The sequence below is a fragment of the Zootoca vivipara genome, chromosome 2 (genome assembly GCF_963506605.1).
Source record: "Zootoca vivipara chromosome 2, rZooViv1.1, whole genome shotgun sequence".
Taxonomy (NCBI): Eukaryota; Metazoa; Chordata; class Lepidosauria; order Squamata; family Lacertidae; genus Zootoca; species Zootoca vivipara.
In genome coordinates, this window is record NC_083277.1 from 46,885,721 (window position 1) to 46,910,753 (window position 25,033).

At 40.4% G+C, this 25,033-nt stretch overlaps 1 protein-coding gene across 1 annotated transcript in view; it reads left to right on the top strand.

Moving 5' to 3' along the window:
- NUP210 (nucleoporin 210) overlaps positions 1-25,033 on the top strand; it is an 82,567-nt gene that overhangs the window by 34,401 nt on the left and 23,133 nt on the right. The window contains exons 12-25 of the mRNA XM_060271458.1: positions 2,433-2,588; positions 8,124-8,322; positions 9,732-9,877; positions 10,957-11,178; positions 12,697-12,870; positions 13,185-13,377; positions 13,673-13,779; positions 15,650-15,754; positions 15,841-15,942; positions 17,552-17,680; positions 19,009-19,136; positions 20,193-20,328; positions 21,442-21,504; positions 22,068-22,247. Of these exons, the coding sequence (XP_060127441.1) occupies positions 2,433-2,588; positions 8,124-8,322; positions 9,732-9,877; positions 10,957-11,178; positions 12,697-12,870; positions 13,185-13,377; positions 13,673-13,779; positions 15,650-15,754; positions 15,841-15,942; positions 17,552-17,680; positions 19,009-19,136; positions 20,193-20,328; positions 21,442-21,504; positions 22,068-22,247 (2,040 nt within the window). The remainder of the gene's footprint in view (positions 1-2,432; positions 2,589-8,123; positions 8,323-9,731; positions 9,878-10,956; positions 11,179-12,696; positions 12,871-13,184; positions 13,378-13,672; positions 13,780-15,649; positions 15,755-15,840; positions 15,943-17,551; positions 17,681-19,008; positions 19,137-20,192; positions 20,329-21,441; positions 21,505-22,067; positions 22,248-25,033) is intronic.

The following is a 25,033-nucleotide window of genomic DNA, read 5'->3' on the forward strand; positions in this document are numbered from 1 at the left end:
AAAATGACAAATAGAAAATAAAAATTCTTATGGTTTACGGCAGGTAGGTTCCATAAGTTAGGAGCTGTGTTGACTGCTGAGAAGAGCAGCACTGGCCCCGACATACTTCACTTCCTCTGTTTCATCCACCATTGCAATAACATTGCTGTTGGGAGGCAAAGGCCATGACTTTATTTATAGTAGATCTTCCAACCATGACTCTTCTTCTGCAGTTTTCATGCTTTCTCAGTTTCCGGTAAATAAGGTTAACCAGAAGCATCTTTTCTTTGAACTTTCCTGGGAAAAACAAATTCTGTTACGCAAGCTTTTTTGGGGGGGGGTGTTGTTTACAGGTAACTCAGTTAAGGGTGTCAGCTCTTCAGATCTCTTACAAAGATTTTCGTCCTCTTTGTATGAGAAATTGTTTAACTCCAAAAGAGGCATCTTTGTGAAACATACTTTAGGAATAAATGCCAAGCTGTGTGAGCTTCTGACATGTAAAAATACAGAAGTCTTAGTTAAGCAATCTGATTTGAGAGAAAGAAATTTAAGTTATTGAGCTGAATCTAGATTTTTGCTTTCACAGGTAGGAGCATCTGTTGACCAGAATTCTACTCAAGGGATGCTCCTTGAGTGTGTGTATGTGTGGTTTGTGCTCCTGTTAATCTGTTAATCCAAAACCCTCCCCTTTGAATGTGAGAGGTGGTACAAGGGGATGCAGTGGGGACAGAATGTATTAGAACTCAATCCAACTCCAAGGGTATGGGAGATGTGTGGTGGCAATCAGCCCCTATTTAGAAATGTTTGATTATTTGGGCAGTTTGGCTTGTGAAGGTGAAATTATTTCCTGGGATTTTTAAATTTGTGCTTCTGCTTAGAATAATTCTAAACAAATTATTTATGATAATTTGAGAAACTCTCCTGCATGTGCAACCTCTCTGCATGTGGAGAATAATCTGACAGTGGAGAAGATGAGTGGTAAGGAATTCTGCATGTGGAAGAGTGTGGGTATTATAGGTAAAGGTAAAGGGACCCCTGACCATTAGGTCCAATCGTGACCGACTCTGGGGTTGCGGTGTTCATCTCGCCTTATTGGCCGAGGGAGTCAGCGTACAGCTTCCGGGTCATGTGGCCAGCATGACAAAGCCGTTTCTGGCGAACCAGAGCAGCACATGGAAACGCTGTTTACCTTCCTGCCTACCCATTTATCTACTTGCACTTTGACGTGCTTTCGAACTGCTAGGTTCGCAGGAGCTGGGACCTAGCAACGGGAGCTCACCCCGTCGCAGGGATTCAAACCGCTGACCTTCTGATCAGCAAGCCCTAGGCTCTGTGGTTTAACTCACAGCACCACCTGCGTCCCGCAGTGTGGGTATTATACAGTGCCCTTATTGGGTCCCCCCCCCCTTGCCAGAATTTATTACACATATCAGACTGCTATTGACGATATTCTACTTATGGCAGTGGGTTTTTTATAGAGCTGAAACAGATGGTATACATCTCTGATATGCATAGCATACAGAGCTATCCCATTGCTTGATCTGTGAGGTCATACATCTCTCCATAGTTTGCACGCTATAAAAACAGAGTACTGTAAATGCATCTTCTTGTTCAAGCCACAAACACAAAACGAAGATAAATGTGTGAAGATTTACTTAGCAGTTTTGATTTTAGGAAAGGACTTAGGGCTGATGACATGCATTTTACAGCTACTGAGTCCTTTAAAAGACTCTGGGTGTTGCAGGCCAAAGTATTCAGACCTTTGTAGGAAGCATAGTGAAAACTGGCACTCTTCATTGTTGTCAGCGGCTGACTTCTGATGAATTTTGGAAGCAATGTATATACACAGCTAACTTCCCCTTAAGACTAAAAATAAAGACATGATGACAGCAAGAAATCAATTTTCTGTGCCCCCTTTTGCCATTAATACTTTTCAGCAATTCCCATTGGTAGAAAAACACTTTCAGCAGTACACAGGTTAGCTGCACTGAGACTTGAAATCATTCAGTTGGCTGTCTTTGGCTTTCAGTAAAACGGAATTAATCGGAGTTCTTAAGAACGCAGCAATGCTATATGCTGGGCCTCTTGTGTGCTGACTTGTGAAATGATATGCTGACTACTGGCACTATTAATCACTGAGGTATCTCTCGGTATCAAAAATTTTGCCGGCGTAGAGAACCAGAGGGAGAGAGGTGTCTGTGGCCATTATAACTATGAATGAAACATCTTTGTGTAAGGAAATAAGAGATTAAAATGCAGCAGAGTGTGGATCCCTGATGTTTCTAGTTTAGCGGAAGAGTGTTTCTCTCCATGAATGTCTGGCTAGCAGTTCTAGGCTAGGCTATTCTAATCTATTTGAGTAATTTGCAGAATGGGTAACTTAGAGGTATATATGAGAACAAGTAATAAAATGAATATATATATTTTTAATGTTTTTTTCATTTGCCGTCTAGGCCCATGGTGGAAGTGGCAATTTTACTTGGTCCTCGTCTAACCAAAACATTGCTACAGTAACAGTCAAGGGAGTAATGACCACTGGAAATGAAATTGGTGTCAGTATTATACGTGCCAGTGACGTTCAGAATTCATTGCATTACGGGGAAATGAAGGCAAGTAATACTTATTTTGCTTTTCCTTCCAAGAAGGGTCTTATCAGAAACTGCAGAGAAGGCACACCATGCTATCACTCATGAAGCAGAAGAGTTCATGTCTGTTTCTGTGCCTAGGGAATTCTACCTGTGGGGCTTCAGAGCAGACAGGAAATGTTGGACATCCTTTCACTTCTCTCACAAGAGGGTTTCCCTAGATGAATTATTTATGTTTGTTAAATACCGCAGAAGCAGCTTTTCATACATATGGAGTACGAGACAAGTGGGGAAAACAGGATAAAATGCAAATACACACAGGATGACTGAGGCATGTCCCCTCTTACTATTGGCTAATTTTCTTATTTTTAAAGAAAACTCTAGGACTTGGAGATTTAGGGAAGTTAAACAGGAAAAAGGTTTCATTTTACAACAAAATTGGTAAAACAAAAGATGTGCCAGGAGGTAGAATTTTTTCAAGAAACTGTTAACTAATATTTATAGAACAATTCAGTGGATGCTACAGGTTTCTAAACAAGACGGTAAATACATACCATATTTTAATTCCTTAAACTACTTGCAGAGGTTTTGCAGCTTAGGTATTAATCCTTGAGTCCCGAGACAAGGTGGTACTTTGTCAGTTTCCCAGTCTTCTATAAATCTCATTCCTGAGGCTCCTCTACTAGTATAGCAGACCAGGGGATCAACACACCCCTCCTAATGGGTTTGGAATTATTCCTCTCTCTTTCCAGAAGATCTGTTCCCTTCTTACTGAATTGAGACCAAAGTAGAGTGTTTCCTCACAACTCCACTTCTCGTTTTTTCAAATTCAGCTTCCCAGTTCTCACTGCTCTGTATACTCTTAAAAGACAATAGTCACTATTTTTAATCTGAGTTCAGAGTCTTCTTTCTCTGGCTATAGATACTTTCCTCAGGGTGCATTTTACACAAAGCTCAAAGGCTGTTCTCCTATCCAGCTGGACACCAACTCCCAGCTGCTTTTCTTTTTCTCTCACAAAGTTCTGTCTCCCCTCCCCTCTGGCTAGCTGTGCCTGCTGCCAACTCTGCAAGCTGCACCAGTCTGGCAAAATTTCACAGCACTGCATCACCAAATTCTGGTCTACCTGAGCTTTCCGTCACAATGACCAACATTTTAATTTTGGCTCCTTTTTAAATTGCTAAAAGGTGAATAATGCTGTGCTTTATCCATTGTCATATGTATAAATGCTAACACCCTACAGATGTAGAGAGCTGCAGAAAGATTTGAATGCACGTGTTAAAACCTCCACTTCGCACAAACCTTTTAGCAAGGTTGCATTGGTGAAATTCAGGTTCCAAGACACAAAATTGACTTACCTGAAATAGTCTTTAGCCAGAAAAGGAAGAAGGAGGCTTCTAAATTATCTGTTCTCCTCCCAAAGTGAAATTGCAAACATTTAAAACTCCTGGAGAGCCAATTTTCAGCTACAATTATATATAATGACTGATCCATAGTTCATGCAGATTTCTGCACACTCACCTGTCAAACAGATGGTTAACCACACTTGTCACCTGTTGTGATTCTGGATTCAACTTCCCCTCTTCCTCCTAGTATTTCATTTTTTTTATAACTATTTTTATTAAAAAAATTTATAACATAAAAACATACCAAAATAGCTCAACAAAACATCAAAAACATCAATATACCAAAACCAAAAAGAAAACAAAAACACACCAATACAAACAAAAAAAACCACATACATCATCTTATATCATCTTTTTAACTCATTGTCCCTTTTGCTTCCCCAACTCCCCTCTATCTGATTTTCATTTTAGATACATCTGTAACAGTTTCTATTTCATTACTTTTAATTTTCATCATCCTGTATTTTCTTTAATTCCTCTTAATCCCATCCTCTTATTTATGTCTCAATTTTCCTACTTTATAATCTCCTCTTTTCTCCCTATTGCCTTTCCTCCTAGTATTTCAAATAGATGATGGCGCCATCAGAGCTTACCATATTTAACAACTGTGAAGAGGTGCATGTGCAAACCTAATCTAGTATGAATGGCAATACATGCAGAGCCAGGTGCTGAATGTGTTGTATGTTTGGGAGGGATAAATGTGGGTGATTGTGCACCCAGGCTAGTAAGCAGACAGGACCTAATTAGCAGGTTGCAGGACAATTGCTTCAGTCAAACTGTATACGGTAGCTGTAAACCAGAGAGAGAGAGAACTTACGAAGTTCCTAAAATGCTCATTCAAAAACACAGTAAGAAATGCCTGCCACACCCTACTAAAAACTGAGCACCATAGTAGAGGCTAACTTAACCAGCAAAAGCCTGGGTAAATCATGTCTTGGCCTGGTGCCCCCAAACTGACAGTGATGGTGCCAGACACATATCCCTGTGGAGAGCATTCCACAGATGGAGAGCCCCATTGAAGAAGCCTGTTGTTTTGTAGCCACCTTCCAGACCTCCCTAGGAACAGACACATGGAGGAGGTCCTCTGATGAAGATCTCTAAGTCTGGGCAGGTTCATGTGGAGAGAGGTGTTCCTTGAGGCATCTTTAGCCACGTAAGACTTAATACAGTAGGTGAAACCAGCACTTTGAATTGAGCTCAGAAACTAAACAGTAGCCAGTGTGATTGGGCCAGAATTGGTGTAATATGTTCAGATCTTCTGGTCCCAGTCCGTAATCTCACAGCTGAATTCTGTACTTGCTGTAGTTTCTGAACTGGCTTCAAAGACATCCCCACATACACAATTGCCCTGCCTCTAATAGCACAAGCAAAGCCTGACTTCTAAGATCAGCCAGGTATTATATGTGCCCAGCCTGACTCTCTAGAGCCTGTGTACTTAAGAATATATATGTTTTCATTTGGACTACTGTGTTATGTCAGCTAGATGGTACCACCTGGACCAGTTATAATGCAACAACTAATGGAGAGGAATCTGGTTAAAGAGCCACTGCCTGCTATTTTAATCAAGAGCTACTGGAATCCTGCCAAGTTCACATTGCGTGTTTGTTTTCTAAAAGCCCTTTTGCTAGGGTGCATTTTCCAGGAACATGGTGACTGTTCCAGAGCGAAAAGCCATTTACTAGACAGTCACTCTTGGTATGAAAGTAATACATGTTGCAGGAAATATATTTCTAAGCACGTTTTGTTCACTAGAACTGTTCTAGAAGTTGCATCTGCAGTGCCTATGGTGTATGTAACAGCTTGTTTTCAATCTGTTTTAAGCAGTCTGTCTGTCCTTTCAAAAATAATTTAAATGGACATTAAACACAGCAGTTTAAATATTAAGTTGCAGTGTTATCCTGCTTGCTAACCTACTACTAAAGTTAGATGGAGGTTTGTTATGCAGTCTTACACTGTGTGTATGTGCCACATAATATCTCTGTCCCCAAAATGTCATTTTCAGGAAATGATAGCTGCCTACATGAGGCTCAGAAATGAGATGTTTAGTTAAACCTTTACTTTGAGATTCATGATTCAAAGCGCAGAGCAATATGAGTGCACTTCATCTCATTTGAACTTGCAAGAATGAGCATTAAATGAAACAAGTGCCTTCAGTTTAACATTTTAACTGTCTCTGTTCAAGCTTTGCATCTTGTGTTTGAAGCAAACATCTGCCTGCTGACCTTGATTACCAGGTTATGCAAGTAGTCTATATGTTTCATGAGGATTGCATTTTTAACACCATGCCATATGGTCCACAATTTAACCTGAAGCATTAGACAGGTGGCTTAAAAAGTTAGACACCCTGAATAAAAGCTTTGATCAAGCAGTTGTTATGAAATGTTGCTATCCATCTGTGATGATTTCTTGATGATAGCGAGGAATAAAATATAAACTTGGAATTTAAGCATCTGCTTCTCCCCACATTTGAGGTAGCATTTCCATGTGTATATTATAGAAAATATGTGACAGAAGTGAGCTGTCAATAAACAAAACAGTCACATGCGTACTAAGCACGCGCCAAACCTGCTGTGCATTCACTCTGATTCAGTGTGATTGACCACAATCCTGTTTATATTTACGTGTCTGTAAGCTTTGTTTATTGAAATGGACAGAGCCTGCTGCTGCATGTAACAACATGTGGAGTATTAATGCAACACAGGCAAACAAAGGAGAATAGAAGAGGTTCTCTGACCTCCTAAGTCCATACACAGATAAAATATAAGAAGTAGCATCTCTTTCCACGTTCCCTTCTTTCCAAGTCATATTGAAGGAAGAGTGATGTCACCCCCTACAATCCAATCACTAAAGGTCTACTCCCAGGGGACATTCAATTGAGCCAACCTGTTTTGGCTTGGAGAGAAAAGCTTCACCTGCCACAAGGTCTTATGCTTCCCTGGGATTCCCTAGGCCTCTGATACACATTTTGAGAGCCATGGTATTGGATGCCCTTTCTGAAGAGAGAGAACTCCTTGAAGAAGTGAGGGGGATCAGAGTAATACACATACAGTGACTGCAATGTTTATAGGTGCTAAATTCCTATTCTACTATCATGCAGTGACATCCACACATTCACGTTTGGACAAGATGGTGTTCAAATGAGATGTTCAAATGCATTTCATTTTATTATTTCTATCTCTACAAAAGGATCTCAGCTTATCTGTTACCAGTAGCGTTGTCACTATCTCTTGCCCAATTCCTGAGCATTGAGCCAGAGATGAAATGAAGAAAGAATTTCCCTTTTGGACGACAGAAATTCAGCTTGGTCACTTTCATTGTCAGCATGTTATAAAGAATAAGCCCCAAATATTAAATCTCCTTAGGAACAGTAGGCACTCAACAAATGTTATATTAGCAAAGCCATTGTGGTGTTTGGCCATATGGTCAATACACAGATTTTAAATTTTGAGAAAATATCAAACCTAGAGGTTCTTAAAGCTTATCATGCTAAAAAAAAAAAATCCCACAATTGCAGAAATCTAGAGCATTTGCTTGCATTTAGATTTTCTAAAAAGGGTCTACTGCCTCTGTTATTCTTATATGAGGAATTAGATAAGTGTAGGTCCATTAGACATATGTATATTATTGAACCTTAAAGAACTAAAGTGTAATTTATGGGAAGTTAGCAAAGGATGTCATGTCTTCCCTAGTGCAATTCCATTGCCTTCTAAAGTCAGTTGCCACCATGCCTCTTTAATACATAAACAAAACCATATTGATGGGCTTTGCCCATGTCTGCCTTTGGACCTCTCCCTAGGTCTCACTTTTTTGACTGTGTGTGGGCATAAAGGGTGTAAGCTGTGTAATCGGGGTGTGTGTGTGTGTGTGTGAGAGAGAGAGAGAGAGAGAGAGAGAGAGAGAGAGGTCTAAGAGTCTCAGGAGCTCTGCAAGTTATTTGTGTCATGCTTTGTTCTGATTATAACTAAGTTGTTTGTCTGCAAGTCACGCATTTCAAATTAGAAGTAGGAAATTTTTGAGGTTAAAAGTGAAACTTTCAGATAGTTAAAAGCGGCTAAAAATAAGTAACTTCCTCTTGGCATTTCAAATTTTCCAGTTCAGGTTTTGTTCATTATCTCCATTCTGGCTGCTGTGTCTTACCTCATTATTGTCTCCTAGGTGTATGTGACAGAACCTAGTGGCATGGAGTTCACGCTGTGTCGAGTTGAAGCACGTGTGGGTGAAACCCTGGAGCTGCCTCTGAAGATTAATGGCCTAATGAATGAAGAAACCAGTCAGATGGTCACCCTGAGTGACTGTTCACATTTTGATTTAGTTGTCGAGGTTGAGAACCGTGGTGTATTCATTCCACTTCAAGGTGGCTTAAAAGGAATTACATTCATTTCAGTTTTTAAGATAAATAGAGGAACAAATATGTAATCCACTTACTGGCATGCTAAGGAATCTTTTATCAATAGCAAATGCTTATGAATAACTAAGAGGTGTTATATAGATCAGGGGTTGAGAGGTTATTGCTTTCCCAGTTGTTACAATTCCCATCACTCCTCACCATTGGCTATGCTGAATGGAGCTGATGGGAGTTGGAAGTCAGCAACCTATGGAAGGATACAGGTTCCTGGTCCACATTTGCTTTGTTTCGTCCATTTGTAATAACAATAATAAATGTGGGACGTGGGTGGCGCTGTGGTCTAAACTACAGAGCCTAGGGCTTGCCGATCAGAAGTTTGGCAGTTCGAATCCTCGCGATGGGGTGAGCTCCCGTTGCTCGGTCCCTGCTCCTGCCAACCTAGCAGTTCGAAAGCACGTCAAAGTGCAAGTAGATAAATAGGTACCGCTCCAGCGGGAAGGTAAACGGCGTTTCCGTGCGCTGCTCTGATTCGCCAGAAGAAGAAGAAGAGTTTGGATTTGATACCCCGCTTTATCACTACACGAAGGAGTCTCAAAGCGGCTAACAATCTCCTTTCCCCTCCTCCCCCACAACAGACACCCTGTGAGGTGGGTGGGGCTGAGAGACTTCAGAGAAGTGTGACTAGCCCAAGGTCACCCAGCAGCTGCATGTGGAGGAGCGGAGACGCGAACCCGGTTCCCCAGATTACAAGTCTACCGCTCTTAACCACTACACCACACTGGCTCTCAGAAGTGGCTTAGTCATGCTGGCCACATGACCCGGACGTTGTATGCAGACAAATGCTGGCTCCCTCGGCCTATAGAGCGAGATGAGCGCTGCAACCCCAGAGTCGTCCACGACTGGACCTAATGGTCAGGGGTACCTTTACCTTTAATAATAATAAAAGATTGTAAAAACAAAACAAAACACCCCACAACTGGTTGCATAACAGGGATTGATTGTACAGGTGGCACCCATTTTAGGCTTGTCCAACTGACATGCGATCACAACTCACGGGTCCTTTGAACCCAGAAGAAGGCAGAACAGGGGTGGGGGTGGGTCATGCTTACACATGCTCTGTCGCTGCGCACTGGGGCAGAAAATGGAACTCCTACGCAAAAAGGTCACTGACCTTTCCTTTCCCCACCCTCCACCCCAAGACTTTCTCAGTGCTAGGAATAGTGTTTTGATCCGCAGACTTTTCACTTCACTATTTGTTTTACTTTATATGTGTTCTTGTTCTTGTAAACCACCCTGAAAAATATTTAGGTTTTTCAGGGTGGTTTACTTATAAAAACAACATGAATAAATTTGATTTTAAATTTACTTCAGTAATATACACATTGCACATTTTTACTCTCCTTTTATTTCCTTAACAGGAAGACTAAAGCCAGCTTCTGAATACTGCAGTGGGGTCAGGGTAAAAGCTGAAGCCCAAGGATATACAGCACTTGTTGTTAGTTACACCCATGAACATATCCACCTCAGTGCCAGTATTACAATAGCTGCCCATCTGCCACTAAAAGTAAGCCTTTAGTTTCCCCTTTTTCTTAGTCTCCGTGGCTTTTGATTCTTCAGAAAATACTTACTTGCAATGTGAAGTGATTTGAGGTGAAGTATTATAGGAACCAAAGGATTTCTATCAAAATCAAATAGCTTCATTCCCTTATGCTTGGATCTCTGATGCTTTCTACCTTGAATAATCCCTATAAACTGTTTACGGGTTTCAGGAACTACAGAATGTCCAACCACTTGTGGACATGTACCCTTGAGCCTGTTTCATTAATGATGCAGTAATGTTGTTGTAGTTTAGTCGTTTAGTCATGTCCGACTCTTCGTGACCCCATGGACCAGAGCACGCCAGGCACTCCTGTCCTCCACTCCCTCCCGCAGTTTGGTCAAACTCATGTTCGTAGCTTCGAGAACAGTAATAGCTAGCTTGAATTAATCTAGAGCTTTTTAGTAGGTCTCAGTGGTCCAGAGCACTAGCTGTCACTTGCTTAAATAGATATCACATTATTTTTTAAAGCAGGTTTTTTGGGGGAGGGGGGAGACAAAGTGTGTGGGGGAGATTCAGAAAAGTCACTTGCATGGAGAAATTCCATGTTTGTAATGAGCTACAACTTTGGGGGGGGGATTAAACCAGCACTATGCTCTGAAATGTTATGCTTGTAAGCAAAGATAGTGAGGTAATACAGGTTTTGTCCCAATATTCCATTGTTTTCTAATGTCACTTCATATTCAGACAGCACTCCGAAACAACTTTAAGCTGTGCTTAAATCATACGATAATAGATTCCTAAACTTGGGAGAAAGTCGTTCAACATGAGAGATGATTTGATTTTTCACTGCTAAGTGTTCATTTAGTTAGGTTAGATTTATTTATACTTAGAGTTGCTGTTTTATTTTTTATAGTAATTTTGGATACAGTTTGGAGGCTTCAATATACATTTCAAGAATTCCAAGCAAAGTATATAATGGTAAATCTCATAGGTTAAACATGAAGAACAATGTGAGACAACAGTATGATGTGCTATTATTATATTATTCTCAGTATTTTTGTAGATTTGTACCAAATTCTAATCAGGGTTGTTTTTTCTTCTAGACTGTTGATCCCATATCTGCTGCCTTAGTAACTTTGGGCTCCTCCAAAGATATAATATTTGAAGGGGGACCCAGACCATGGGTTCTAGAACCATCCAAGTTCTACAGGAACATCAGTGCTGAAGATTCAGACAATGTCGGTTTATCATTACTAGGGCCACCTACAACTAGGAATCCTCTCCAACATTGGGTTAGAGCTTCTTGCAAAGCCCTGGGGGAACAAGTGAGTAAGACAGATGGAGATGATAAATTTTGTTTATCCCACAAAAATATATATTGAATTGCTATGCTTGTTCACTTGATGTCTTGTGAGCCGCTTTGGACACAGTTTTGTGGGAAAGTGGCATACAAATAAATTGAAATGGGGGGGGGAACCTGAGAGAGACAATTTTAGCCAACGGCTAAGATAATAAGGCTTCATAGAGTTGCATTCCATAAAGCAGGCATGTCCAACTCCCAAGAGACTGCGATCTACTCCCACTATAAAAGAAACTGGCAACCCAAACCCATTGGATTGACCAAAGTTGTTGAGCTTTTTTGTTGTTGAGCTTTTTTAGGGCGTGCCAATACAGTATAATACAAAGCTTGAATGCATAAATTAGTTGCTGTTCTTTATATAGATTCTGATAAATCTAATATCACTCTTGAGAACTAAGCATTTTAAAATTAGGTTAACATCACAAGTGCTTTTTCACAGGACCCTTTTATGTCACAGAATGTGTTAAAAGCTTCAACAGCTTAGTTCAGTTGCTGAGTACAAGACCACTGCTTTTTTTTTCAGAGGGCATTGAACAGTCACTGGTGTTTTTTCCTCCTTAAACTATTTTTGGAGGTTCTGCAGATATAAATGGAGAACTGTAAGAAAAGATAAGTGGCAAACTGTCTTGGGGTTATTGGACATCTGAACAATTTTCAGATATGTCATAAGTACAAATAGGGTGGGGGGAGACCAAAACAAACACTTATGGTCACCTAAGTCTCTCAGCTGTTCAATTTGCACTATTTGACTCTATTATCTTTCTGTGAGTGTGCTCAATTTCACAAGTGTCTTAAGACTTTGATGCACCCCATAAAAGGATCTGCATTTGCGTGTTCATTTAGATGAAAGTCACCTACTGTCTATTATCAGGTACAGCCAGGTATGGTCATTAAATATATTCATGTTCAGGTCAAGACAAAGAGAGGAAAAAAATATAGAACTAGCAACACTTAGAAAGTTGCTCTCATAGTTGTTCATATAAGCTACAATGACTTGAAATGTGCTGTCAGTTGATATTCTTATAGGGTAAGAATATTGCTTTTGTCAGGAAAGAAAATGAAAAAGCCTTGAGCATTAAGAAATAAACTAACAACTCTTAAACTAGCCTTTGGTATATGTACATACCAGTTACTTTGTACTTTCCTTTTTCTTGAAGAAAGAAAGCTCTGCCATCTGTTTCAAAATCTTAAAAGCTTGAATTTTGTTTTGCAGTGTTAAGCTTGGTATAATAGCAATAATCAGTGAGAAGGTGTGCTTTGATAACGGGCTGGAACTGTGTATAAAAATAAATGTCAAAATGATACATCTTTATATGTCAGGAGTGCAGGTTATTACTGGAACATAAACTCATGTTGGCTTAATGTTGAGAGAGAGAGAGAGAGAGAGAGAGAGAAAGAGAGGTGAGTTTGTTTTAGATTGTGCGACAACAAAATGCCTTCCTAGCACAGCATTCATATTTTCTTTTCATTCATTTTTGTGCAGGTAATTTCATTAATAATTGGAAACAAGCCCACGGTTACTAACCCCTTTCCAGCTGCTGAACCTGCTGTTGTGACGCTGATCTGTGCCAGTCCCTCCCGGTTCACTTTGGCACCTATATATGCAGAACCTGAGATAGGTCTCTCCTGTCCTTTTCTTCATCAAAACAAGCAAGGGGTAAGAATGATAGTACAATACCTATACCCTTTAGACATTTAAGAAAAGGCATATTTTTCTATGGCTTCATCTCAACATGCTGATTGAATGATTAAATTCCTGCTAGCACATGGTTGGGGCCAATCATGTAGGCAACCTTTCAACACGCTTGAGAGACGGGAAGTTTCCCCTGTTTTTTTCACAGAAATCCTCAAACATTTATTCAGTTGAAAAATATGATCGTTGCATTACAATACACCGTGGCTTGTCTTTCAATTCTACACAATTCCATGGATAATTTTTCCTGTTTGTAAACGAAATGATTTATCTTTCAGGTCCCTGTCTCAAAATATCGCAATCCGGTGTTGGAGATTGAGGTTTATGATCAACAGGGACGTAAATTTGACAATTTTAGTTCCCTTAATATTATCTGGGAATCAACAAAATATTCACTGGCCAGCATAGAAGCCAATAGGCCAATGGAGCTGTTTTCGAAAAATCATGGAAATGGTCAGAACAAAATGCATGGTACGACTCCAGGACATTATGTATTATTTGTCTAGGTGAACTGGTTGAACTCGGTGGCATTAGTGCTAGATCAAAATACGTTGCTTTCTGTAGGATGTTTTTTTCCTTCTTGGAATGGGTCTGATCCTTTCTTTTTGTTCACACTTTGATGAGAAAAATGCTATTTTAAAAAGTCTATTTTAAAGATACAATGAAATGATGGGAAGAAGACCAGTTACCTCCATGCTTCTGTATACTGATGCTTAACCAGGCAGTAAATGCTCCTTTTCCAGTTTTGTCTTTCTTTTTTCCTTAGGACTGCAAACTGTTTTAGTTCACAATAAACCTGGAGCAGTGACTATATCTGCCACTGCGGCTGGATATCAACATCTTCATCTTGCTGCTGCAGAAGTGAATAAACCGGTAATGCAGTTTTATTCCAGCTTTACCTACACTGCCCTAATGAGGTATATTTGCTATAGCCAGGTTTTTTAGTACATTTATAGAGCATTTTAGTAGCTTTAAAATATATTCATCATAATGCAGACAGTTATGGGCCTGACAGAACCACTTAAATACATTTATCCAGCACCAGAAGTGTGATTGCTCCCTTTTTCTTTTAGTACTATAAATCAATACTGTACTATGGAGTTCTGTGTTTGTATACCTGATTTGATAACTGATTCTGCCTTGATGCAGAGCATAGAAGTCACTTATTACAGCTGCAGCTCTAAATGCCTCATCATATGTCCCACATGCTTAACTAATGTCTCGCTTGCACCCTAATCATCCTCATCTACATTAAGGGAGCATCCATTGTCAGCATCACTACATAGTACCAAGTAATCTCTAAGATCATACGGTATTAAGTTCCATCTCACGAAGAGAAGGAGTGGGAGTTAGGAGATTTGGTTGAGAATGTAGAGCTAATGTGAGGAATTAATGAAGTCTGATTTTACTTCAGATCTCAAGTGGAAAACACAATTAGATGCCATTTCAAGGTACACCATTGAAACATGAGCTGAAGGAACAGGCTTATTTTGCCGAGGCTCGCCAAAATACATTGGGATGTTATGCCAAGATAGAGAAATACAGGAATGATGAACTAGCTACTAGGCAGTAGCGACCGACAGGGTGGCATTTCTTATGGGGCATCCTATCTTGGAGGTGAATTCCAGTAACTAAGAGGGTGAGGTGATGGGAAGTTGGCACTGGGCAGGTGCAGCAGCAGAGCCAATGAGATGTTCCTGCAGCTATACTGTGCTGACCTCTCTGCCACCACAGTCCTCCCTCTCACAGCAACCAGCAGCAACCTCTATGTTGGAAAGCCAAGTAAGCAATGCTGTCAGGTCCAGATACTACCTGCTTCTGGGAAGCAGTCGTCCACAATCTATTTAACTATAATAAAACACTGTGGTCTGAAGCTCAACATCAAAAAAACCAAGATCATGGCCACTGGTCCCATCACCTCCTGGCAAATAGAAGGGGAAGAAATGGAGGCAGTGAGAGATTTTACCTTCTTGGGCTCCTTGATCACTGCAGATGGTGACAGCAGTCACGAAATTAAAAGACACCTGCTTCTTGGGAGAAAAGCAATGACAAACCTAGACAGCATCTTAAAAAGCAGAGACATCACCTTGCCGACAAAGGTCCGTATAGTTAAAGCTATGGTTTTCCCAGTAGTGATGTATGGAAGTGAGAGCTGGACCATAAAGAAGGCTGATCGCCGAAGAATTGATACTTTTGAATTATGGTGCTGGAGGAGACTCTTGAGAGTCCCATGGACTGCAAGAAGATCAAACCTATCCATTCTGAAGGAAATCAGCCCTGAGTGCTCACTCGAAGGACAGATCGTGAAGCTGAGGCTCCAATACTTTGGCCACCTCATGAGAAGAGAAGACTCCCTGGAAAAGACCCTGATGTTGGGAAAGATTGAGGGCACTAGGAGAAGGGGACGACAGAGGATGAGATGGTTGGACAGTGTTCTCGAAGCTACGAACATGAGTTTGACCAAACTGCGGGAGGCAGTGGAAGACAGGAGTGCCTGGCGTGCTCTGCTCCATGGGGTCACGAAGAGTCGGACATGACTAAACGACTAAACAACAACAACAACTCTGCATTTTCATTTATCAATTAAATATTGTACATGCCACCATTTATATACTGCAATATCAGTATATGGTGTGCAGTGATAAAGCATAATTACAAACAGTACAAAACAATGTTTTTCTAAATGACCTCAGATCAGAAGATTAATGTGGCACTTTTGGGTTGCCTTCTTTATCCCTTACAGTATGAACCTCTTACACCTGTGTCCTCCAGCGTTGAGCTAATTCTTGTGGACGATGTAAAAGTGAGTCCTAAAGAAGTGACTATCTATAATCACCAGGCTGTCAAGGTAAGGCATTCCCTTTACACATTACTAAGCAAGCTGTGCAAAAATATAAGCTATGTAAATTATATAATATGTACTTTTCTTGGCAGGCTGAACTGTTCATAAAGGAGGGCTCTGGATATTTTCTTGTTAATACCAGTGCTCTCAACATTGCAAAAGTGACTTATGAAGAAGCTCAAGGTGTTGCAGTGGTAAGTAGCATAATGCACTGTTTTTACTTTAGAGGAGAAACTATTTAGTACACAATGTTTTTCTAAAGTAGAGTGGTGGGAGCCTGAAGTCATGATCATTAGTTTTAATAAAGCAGCCTTAGAATTTCCAACGAGAACTCCTCTATGTTAGGGAAATCATGGGTACAGCCTCCCAGGAACATATCCCAAACAAATCTATTTGGAATGAATAGGAGTTAAACAAGGCTCTGTATTTAATCTTAGCGGGCTTCTGAGAGATATATTCCTGGTGTCCAAAGCTGTGCATACTGTAAACCATTTTGAGGTTTTTTTCTTACAATCAAGTGGACTAGAGCCCAGGAACATGGTAAATCAAAACCTTGGATCTTAGTACATTGTATGCTGCATACTGCCTTGATATATACTTTTATGAAAGTGCAGGTTGTAAATACTTCAATAAATAATAAAGCTGGCTGACCACTATGAAGTTCTGGGAAATCAGAGAATTTTTCCATTTTACCCTGTGGTGACTAGGGCCTACCAAGACTCTTGACTGACTCTCCTCTGAGGCCTGGATAAAATATTCCCTGGCTAATTCAGACTGTGTCATTAAATTCAGCAAAACAAAAAACCCTTCTGTGTATGACTTATTTTGTTGCTGGGCAAATGTGTAGATAAAACATCTCTTTCCAAATGTAGAAATACAAGCATTGAAAAGAATTCTGTAGCTGTAATAATATAAACAATTACGTTAACAAAACATCTTAAAACTTGGATTAATACAATAATTTCTAATTCAGAGATTAGTTGGATCAGTTACTGCACCAGCAAGATTAGCTTGGCCCAAACTGACTGTAAATGCCTGTATACAAGTTGCCACTTCATTGGCTTTTTCAAACTGATTTCCTTCTTCTGTCATTTCCCTCCACTCCCCTTTCCTTGTGTGTCTTGTCCTTTTACACAGTTGAGGGTAGGACCTGCCTCTCATTTCTGTGTTGATGTGAGCCACTTGGAGAAGCAATAAAAAAAAATGGTTGTAATTAGTGCTATCTCAGGCTCGTTGATTTCAGTGGGTCTACTCTTGAGTAGGACTTGCTTGGCTACAACCCGTCAATTACATAAATAAATGCATCAGCCAATCAGATTTATGCATATTGCATCTTATGCCTTTTGTAGTAGTGAAATTAGGCTCAGCCATTCCAGAAAGTGTTGCACTTTAGCATGATATACGTTATCTTGCTTTTCTCAAATTTTGTCTGTATTTTCTTTTTGAAGGTCTTTTAAAAAAAGACCTCTTCCTTTCTCTTCATGATTTGTGTTTTGTTTTTGTGTTACTGATGCCAGTGGGGAGAATACAGGTCTAGAGGTTACCTTCTGCATTAGGGTCTGTTAATGCAATTGCTACCTACAGGCCCTTTGCACTAACTCAGTGACAGGAGAAAGCTTGTTTACAGCTTTACTTGAAAGGGGTAGATTCTCCTTTAGAGGAAAAATCCCTTTTAAAATGTTAGTGCAGTTCTCTTTTATCCAGGATAGCAGTGTTCCATTTGTTGATTGCTGTAAGAAAATTCAGAACCATTAAGAATTGCCTTTTGTATGTTCCCCCCTCCCACCCTTTCTGCTATTTTAGGTATATCCTTTACATCCAGGGTCACTGTCTATAATGATTCATGATTTGTGCCTTGCTTCTACTACTCTTGCCAAAGTGGAAGTGCATGTGTCTGATATACAAGTAGTATCTGTTGGAGTTGTTGACAAGGTTAGTATTAATTTCTATGTGATTACTCACGTACAGGGGAATAGCATGTTGGTTTCACTTTTAGCCCTGCCCCCAACTTTGTGTAGGCTTCCTTTGAAGAACCACTTGCAGTGGTTAAAAAAATGTAGGTGCTCTGGGCGATTGTACACCTGCACACCTAGGTGTCTTGACCCCACAGCACCCTTACTGGCAAGCAGAAGCTTGTGCATCAAGGTTTCCTTACAGACAACCACAACTCAATATGGGAACCAAATCTGCCAGCCCACTCAGCAGGAGCAGCAGGAGACGAAGTGGGAAGTGCTGTCTTGCCTTGCCTGACAGCCACTGCCAACAACAACAACCTCCTCTTGCCACCGCTGCCTGCTCTGCCACCACCGTGCATGCTGCCGCATCTGCTGGTGGCAAAGCGGCAGTGCCATCAGCGCTGATTTCAGGCAAAATCGTGCCAGTTTGGGATGTGATTTTGGGCAAGATATCGCCCCAAATGGATGCAATCGTGTCCAAAATCACCAGCAGTGGCACTTCACCACTGAATGAAGGCGGCAGGACATCGGCAGGTGTGTTGTCTGGGGGGCTTGTGCCACCTGCGGCAGCAGCCTCACCCTGCCTAATGACTGGGCCGGCTCTACCACTCAGAAGTCAACACGGTATTTCCCTTTACATGCATCTAATATGTTAACAGAACTTACTCTGTTGGCTATAAGACATTCTACTCAAGTGGGCTTTGGGGGGCTCATTCATTCATTACAAGTGGTGACTTGTGGGCTTAATTAGGATATTGTATCTAAGCTGCCCACATGCCCTAAGGAGTCCTGAAACAGAGTAATAGAGAGCTAGTAAAACATGCTGCCAAAGATACTGAAGTGAGAACTCACTAGGTGGCCTTCGACAAGTCACTATTTCTCAGCCTACCCTGCAATATGAGGATAATAATACTGACCTACCTAAAGTTACTGAGATAAAGGTCTCATTTAAATGTGATGCAATAACATAGCATTACCTCTGAACGAGACCAATGTATGCCAACGTTTTAACACTCTAATGTGCTGTGTTCCCCTCCCCTGGCCACCACCCAAAAAGTCATTTCTAGCCCCATACAAATATCACAATAATAATACCGGTAGTAGGCAAGGATGGCTATTCCAAGTCTGAGCAGGCTATCACCTCTGAAGGGTAAAGAGAATGACTTCCCTTCTTTTGCTACCTTGCAGTAGTCTGAGCCGGCCCTGGTAGCTTAACAACTTATCAGTATTAATCATAAGGGTGTTGACAATCTGGGAGAATTGCTTCAGAGAAAATGTGAACATCTGTAAACAAATGCATTGCAGGTAGAGATTGGCAAAAAAGTTACCGCTTACGTCAGAGTGCTGGATGCTTCCAAGAAATACTTTCCAGCTAAATACTTCGCCTTCATGGATTTAAATCTAAAGGCAGCATCTCCAATTATCTCATTAAAGTAAGTGCTATTTTAATTTGTGTTCTCTTATAGGCAAAAGGAACAAAAGTAATACTGCAAGGTATTTGCAGAGAGGCTGTACTGATAGTATGCATTCACAGAAGGGATAAATAGAAATATATTATGATGGATCTGGAAGATTATGTTAAACATCACTGCATTGTTTACAGTTATTATTTATATGTTTATAATCTTGCTTTTCTGTTACAAAATGTTCAAGATGACTTGCAAACTGCTAAAATGAGCAACTCACAAAATGGAAGAACACTCTGTGGAGAAAGCCTATCTGTGTCCATGTTAAGCCAGGAGCACTATAAAAAGTATCAGCATCTTTATTTGCCAGCAGAAACTATTCAGAGTGGGAGCAAAATGGGCCATGTTTGGAAGGAAGCTCCAAAACTGAAGTGCGACTGCTGAGGAAGCCCTGTCTTGCACTTCCACTGTCTTGCACTTGCGAGGCTCTTCTGAAAAGTCTCATTTTGGCAGTTGGGGAAATGGCAAGGAGATCCCATTGTCTTCTCTTCTAGCCTTAGTGTTCCATACCTGGGCTGCCAAGATCACACATGTGTCTCTCTGATTGTTGTCTCCTCATGGCAGCAGCTGTATTGCTGTGGTGAGGTGAAGGAGGTTGTGGCAGACGGGAGGATTGCACAGCTGCCAAAGAAGGTGGCAGAGCTGAGGAGAGGGACAGAGCAGATGGAGTAGAGGCCACAAGCCAGACTGAAAGACTGTAAGGACTGGGACCAACCCAGAGGCCTTCAGTTTCTCATTCCCTTCTACTCAAGGGGCTTTACATATAGATGCTGTTCCAAATAGATATTTTCCGTGTCTGTTGAGCAGATTGGTATTGGCAGGGATACTTGCTAGGGTGTCAGTGCCTCATCCTTGACAAAAGCTACTTAAGATTCAGTCAGCATCTGTGCCATTTTGTTTTTAACTTGTCGTTGTTGTATATTGCTCTACTTAGGACTTCATCATTCTAGACCCCGGTGCTGAATATTGTCTTCATTGCTTTGTACGCGGTTTGTCCAATTAATGTATTTTCTTACACTTCAGGCCTCTCGATGAAGCTTCTGATGAATACACTGCTGCTTTTCTAGTTCATGGACTGGCCATAGGTCAAACCAGTCTTACAGCATTTGCCACTGACAGATATGGAGAGAGGATCAGTTCAGCTCCACAGCAGATTGAAGTAAACCTTTTAACTCTTAACAGATAATGCTTTCTGGTTTCCTTAATATGGGGCTGCTTGGTTTCTCAAAGAACTCCTTTGATATGAATAAGATGAAATTATTAAAATAATAATAATAATAATAATAATAATAATAATAATAAATAAATAAATAAATAAAGTATTGGTATCATTAAGCAAGAATATAAGCATGGTAATTCCTTCCATGTATTTAGCTTGTCAAAGCCAAAGCATTATAGTTCCCTGCAATGGTAGTGGCTAAGCAGTGGTTCTCCAGATGTTGCTGAACCATGACTCCCATCGGCCCCAGCCAGCATGGCTGATAACAAGGGACAATGGGAATTGTGGTTCAGGAACATCTGAAGGGCTACAGGTTAGCCATCTCTGCTATATAGTTTTGTTGTGTGTGTGTGTGTGTGTGTGTGTTGATACAGAAAGGCCCAAAAATGAAGGATAGATGGGACTTGATGGGGGTGGGATAGTAGTAATAGGGAAGGATAGCATAAATCACAGGAATATGTGATGAAGGTAAAAGCTCATGAAACAAGCACAGAATTTTATGGGACCTTCAATGAAAATACTGACTCATGGAAATTATAACAAAATGGAATTTAAAGATAAGGTCAACCAAACAATTAAAAAGAAGAAGAAGAGGGGAAGCTGGGCTGTAGATCTCATGGGCCAGAGCCACAATAAGTGACTAAAAACTGCTAAATGGCATTTCAGAGATGGAAAATGTAAGGTAAGGGTGAAAGAAGGAGATTTGAAAATGACCTGTATTGGAGAAGAGGAGGCCCTCAGCACCATCTCATTCCTCACCACAGGAAAGAGTCAAAGAGGCATAATTAGGAGAATAAACCAAATGTCAAGAAGTCCACATAGATGGTAAGGCATAGTGGGAGGTGTTGCTTGTATAGTCATTACTGTATTTTCCAGACATAGTAGCTGTCACTGATATAGATTACAGAAGGAGGAGAGAACACATGAAAAAAAGGAGGACAAGAGGAGGATTTGGACAAGTAGAAGAACTGCAAACACAAATTAAATGGATACGTAATCCTTGAAAAGTGGGCCTAAGTGGGCCTTTATTAATGCTTGCCCTTTCACTTCTAGGTCTTTCCACCTTTTAGACTGATGCCAAGAAAAGTCACATTGCTCATAGGTGCAGTGATTCAAGTGAGTTTTTGTTTGTTTATTTGTTTGTTTGTTTGATTATTGCACTGAATGAATTGTTTCTTAGTAAACCATCTATAGGTCTCATCATCATTGGCCATACTGGTGGGGCTGCTGAGAGTGATAATAGAAAGAATCTGGAGGTCATCAGATTGGGCAACACTGCTCTATCCTGCCATGAACTGTACTACAGTCAACTGTACTACAGTCAATGGACTGTACGGTACAGTCAATGGAGATCAACCTCTTGAAGAGACCTCTGCAGTAAATTAGAACTAAAATGAGGTCCTCCTAATAATCCTTTCACAAGTCCCAGACTGCATTATTTTCAGATGAAACAGATTCTGATCTTAAGATACAATCCAATACTTTTTTCCCCCTTTCACCTGGCAAGCATTTAGTGACTTTCGAATCATCCTTGTAAGGGGTTAAAAAAACAACAATGTTTTGGTTATGACTTTTAAGTTTTTGTTCCACTTTTGCAAGGTCCCTTGAATCTTCAAGGGTATGAGCCCTGTTGTATGTAATTGCTGTTAGTAATTAATTTGTTTTTTCAACAAACACAGATTACCTCTGAGGGAGGACCACAGCCGCAGTCCAACATAATATTTTCCACCAGCAATGCCAATATGGCCTCCGTCTACAGCAGTGGCCTTGTAACAGGAGTGTCATTGGGCAACAGTACTATAACAGGGATGGTTCAAGCTGTTAATGCAGACACTGGTAAAGTTGTGGTTGTATCCCAGGTAACGTTTGTTGTTGTTGTTTAGTCATTTAGCCGTGTCCGACTCTTTATGACCCCATGGACCATAGCACGCCAGGCACTCCTGTCTTCCACTGCCTCCCGTTACGTTTAGATATATGCATATCTTGTAACCTTGAGCTAGACTTTTATCTTATTTATTCTGCATTTTATTCTATAACCCAGACTTATACTTCCACATTGAGTACATTTACACATATAATAGACTGTGGTCTAGACATATTTTTTACATTGTGAATATGTCAAGTGAGCTCAGAATCGCTGTAGTTCACCAAAAGGTCCCACTTGACATAGCTATTTTGGAACAATTATCTGTTCCTTTTTTCCCCTTTTATACAAAGGCAGAGGCTGATAAACAGCTCCATTAAAATCTTGAGAGATCCAGTTTTCTGAAGGAGGCTATAAATGGATTTTCAAATGAAACCAGTGAAGGAAAAGTGCCCAAGATGGAAATAAGAAACATGTTATTTTTGGCAAAGCAGAGGAGACTTCCTGTCAGGAAGCAGACTGTCTTGACTTGTACGGAGTAATGGTTACTGAACTTTGAATCAAAATGGCTGCAGTTCAAATTCGCTGAAGGAAGCCCAATTCAACATGGCCGTCATTCTGCACTACAGTATCAGCTTTCCAGTTCGAAAACCTTATAACATAACCCCCATTTTGAAGGAAAGTTTCCTAAGTGCAGATGCTGGCAAAGTTAATCTTTCCCTCAAAAGTTATTACGTGACAGGCAACAGTGAAGGAGCACTTCCAGCAATGTAGGCTTCAGGCCTAAAGCTTGTTCCAAGCATATGCAGCAGCAGCCAGCTGGCAAATGAAGATAAGATCCTGGCCAGCTCAGTGGCAACATCAAAAGCAAGAAGTACCCTCTTCAGGGAGGATAGCTCTAAAACAGGCAGGGGGAAAGTCCAGACCTCTATACCCACACCCCATTCCTTGCAGCAGGTATCTTCAACCTTTTCAAATCCAGAACCCATTTTTAACCCTAACAGGCATTTAGGGACCCATTTCTTAATCTTTAACTACATATTTGTATGGGGATGCGCAGGCATCCCCAAACTGCGGCCCTCCAGATGTTTTGGACTACAATTCCCATCTTCCCCCACCACTGGTCCTGTTAGCTAGGGATCATGGGAGTTGTAGGCCAAAACATCTGGAGGGCCGCAGTTTGGGGATGCCTGGACTAGCAGGTCCCAACTCACCAGCTGAAGACCAGTAGCCTAGAGCAAATGGAACTGATGGTTGGGAGATAATGAAGTAAAATATCACACAGAGCAAGAAGCTGCTTGCAGTGATAAAATATACAATATACAAAATTTAAAAGAGAAATCAATCCTCAAAAATTTAAAACATCAGTTTTAACTCATTTACTCCTTTCTTTTCTGAAGGGGTGTACTTTCGTTCATGTCCATTTTCATCTGTACCATTCACCACTTCTTAGCCTAGATACATTAATGGAGATTTTTTAAGTTTCTGAGTAAGGACTGTAAATGTGAACCTGAACCTGATATGCAGCCTTAAAATGTCCTTTTATAACAAAGAACCTGAATCCTGTTCTGTTGATGTATTACTTTACTTTCCTGGATTCTGATGTGTCATTTACGGACAAGCACTTCATAATAAGTTGGCTTTGATCTGTCATTGAGTTTTTATAGTGTCCTGATTTATATATCACATCTGTAGTTTCATCTGTTCTGTCAGCACAGGCATACCTCAGTTAAACTTACATTTTTTCGAGACTTTGTTTACTGTTTTTTTAACTCAGTGGGGAAGAAAAGCTTTTAAAAATAATGATACAGTTCACAGCAAGATTATCTGATATTCTATTTAATCATAATTATACAAAAGTAGATGTTTATTAAAAACTTGGACCTCCTTCATTTCTTCCAGTGGCTAGTTCAGGATCTGGCAGGTTTTATTTTTAAATTGAGACATCACGTTTCCAAACAAAATAGAAGTGTGGATTATATACTTCAAGCCTCTGCCTGCCTAAACCTGTTAGTGGATATAGGGATTCTGTCAGGCTTTTGGTCAGTGGAATGTTTTGTCTGTTGATGTTTCCCGGATTCCTTGCTTTTATTTGATATTATTATCTGCTGTTTCCCACATATAGTAATTCTATGTATTTTTGTATTCGTTTTTTGTTTTATTGATCATGCTGTGGATTGCCTTGAGTGCCTTATTTGTTGCATTCCCGCATCACAGTAAACCATTATTTATCTTCATGGCAATGAGTCTATGGAAGCTTTGGGTTCACATACTCCTCCTCTCTCTTCGCCCGACACAGCTGCAAGGAGGGGTTTGGAAGATTCCATTTCTATTTTTTTTATTAACTCTCGCTTTTTTGATATCTGAACATGACGAACATGTAGTTAACTTAAAATATGGTTTGTTTGAAACAAACCAGCTTCAACCATTGGGTTATGAAAGTAGCTGGTTTCAACAAACCATAGTTAAGATTAACTACAATTTAGGCTTTGGGCAAAACACTATACTATGGTTAATTGAATGCAACAGCTTCCAATATTTTATTTATGTATTGAGGGGGGGAAATATCCCATCCTTCATCACAAATGATGTCAGGGTGAGTCACAGTCAATAAACAAATGCACTCAATGAAATCCTTCAATAAAACATTAAAAGCACATAAACTTCCACTTGAGTTTACCTACTCTCTATAATAGGCTCAGTATATGAATCCTCATCAAAGGCCTAGCGGAAGAGATGGGTTTTCAACTGGTGCCAGAAACTGAGCAATGTTGATGCCAG